Source organism: Haliaeetus leucocephalus, unplaced genomic scaffold, assembly GCF_000737465.1.
Source record: "Haliaeetus leucocephalus isolate CR32 unplaced genomic scaffold, Haliaeetus_leucocephalus-4.0 Scaffold384, whole genome shotgun sequence".
Taxonomy (NCBI): Eukaryota; Metazoa; Chordata; class Aves; order Accipitriformes; family Accipitridae; genus Haliaeetus; species Haliaeetus leucocephalus.
The window spans coordinates 2318746-2319796 of NW_010972820.1; the positions used below are offsets into that span (position 1 = coordinate 2318746).

General features: G+C 50.9%; 1 protein-coding gene across 1 annotated transcript in view; it reads right to left on the reverse strand.

Moving 5' to 3' along the window:
• The window catches only part of MMS22L (MMS22-like, DNA repair protein), a 98386-nt gene extending 97834 nt beyond the window's left edge, over positions 1-552 (reverse strand). Inside the window, exon 1 of the mRNA XM_010573440.1 lies at positions 468-552. Coding sequence (XP_010571742.1) covers positions 468-552 — 85 coding nt within the window. The remainder of the gene's footprint in view (positions 1-467) is intronic.
• Between the last annotated feature and the right edge of the window lie 499 nt (positions 553-1051).

Below are 1051 nucleotides of genomic sequence, written 5' to 3' on the forward strand. Positions count from 1 at the left end.
GCGCGAGCTGCCCGCCCCTCGGCTGCTGTCCCTTGCTCCCCGACCCCCTTCATCCGCGCTGCGGCCGCGTTTCCCAGCCGCTGTTAGTTCCCAACGGGCTTCTTACTCGCCCGCTGCCTGAGATTTCGGTGGGGCTTCCTGGCAGCCGCTTGCCCTGCCCGCCCCGCCCGCTAGCCCACAGCACTCCCGCAGCTCCCCTCAGAGCCCCCAAGGCCCCTGCTTCCACGGCTTTGCCAGGAGTCCCTTGCCTCGCCAACCGCCACAAGTGGTTTCTGGCCACCTCTCACCTGAACGCCACCATCTTGCCACTGCTAGTAAGTGCCCCAGATCGGACCGCTGCTTCCTAATCTTGTCCTTAAGCTGTCCGCTACCTTTCTTTGGTTTCCTTCCTGTCTAGCCTGTGTGTGAACCTCATTTTCCTTCTTCTCCTTGGTCTCCTCGGTTCACTCATCCCCATGCTCCCTCACAGCCGTGGCCAAGAGGTCCTGGTCTTTTCTGATGCCTTACAGACCCTGACCCAACCTTCCCATGTCTGTCAGGTACGGCTCCCATCTCGAGACACAAGCAATTCTCATCAAGCATGGGAAGCGGTGTTTAGTACATTTGAAATTCAAGCTGGGTATCGCTCTTTTCATTTACTGAAGCGCCTTCATTGGGTATGACAGTCACCACAGAATAGGGGCCTGGGCGAAAGTCCTAAAACCTGTGCCTGGCATGACTGAGCTTAAAATGCATACTGTGCACCTAGCAGCTTCTGGGTCTTTTTAAAAATTATTGTATTATTTTGGATTGCCTTGGTTCAATTTCATTTCAAAACGAAGGCTCTTCCTGTTTTGCCTGGTTTTTGGATGTAAATTAGCAGCAGTGCATGAAACTTTTGTTTCTAACAAGAAAGTTGCTATAAAAAGTTTTGCTGTTGCTGCTACAGCTTGCTGTGAAAACTCTCCTGTGATTAAAAATGCTTCGTTTGCTCCTGTGTCTGTAAGAATCCCTCATTTCCTTCTTTAAATTCCTGTCTAATTAAAAAAACAGTACATCATGGTTAAATAAA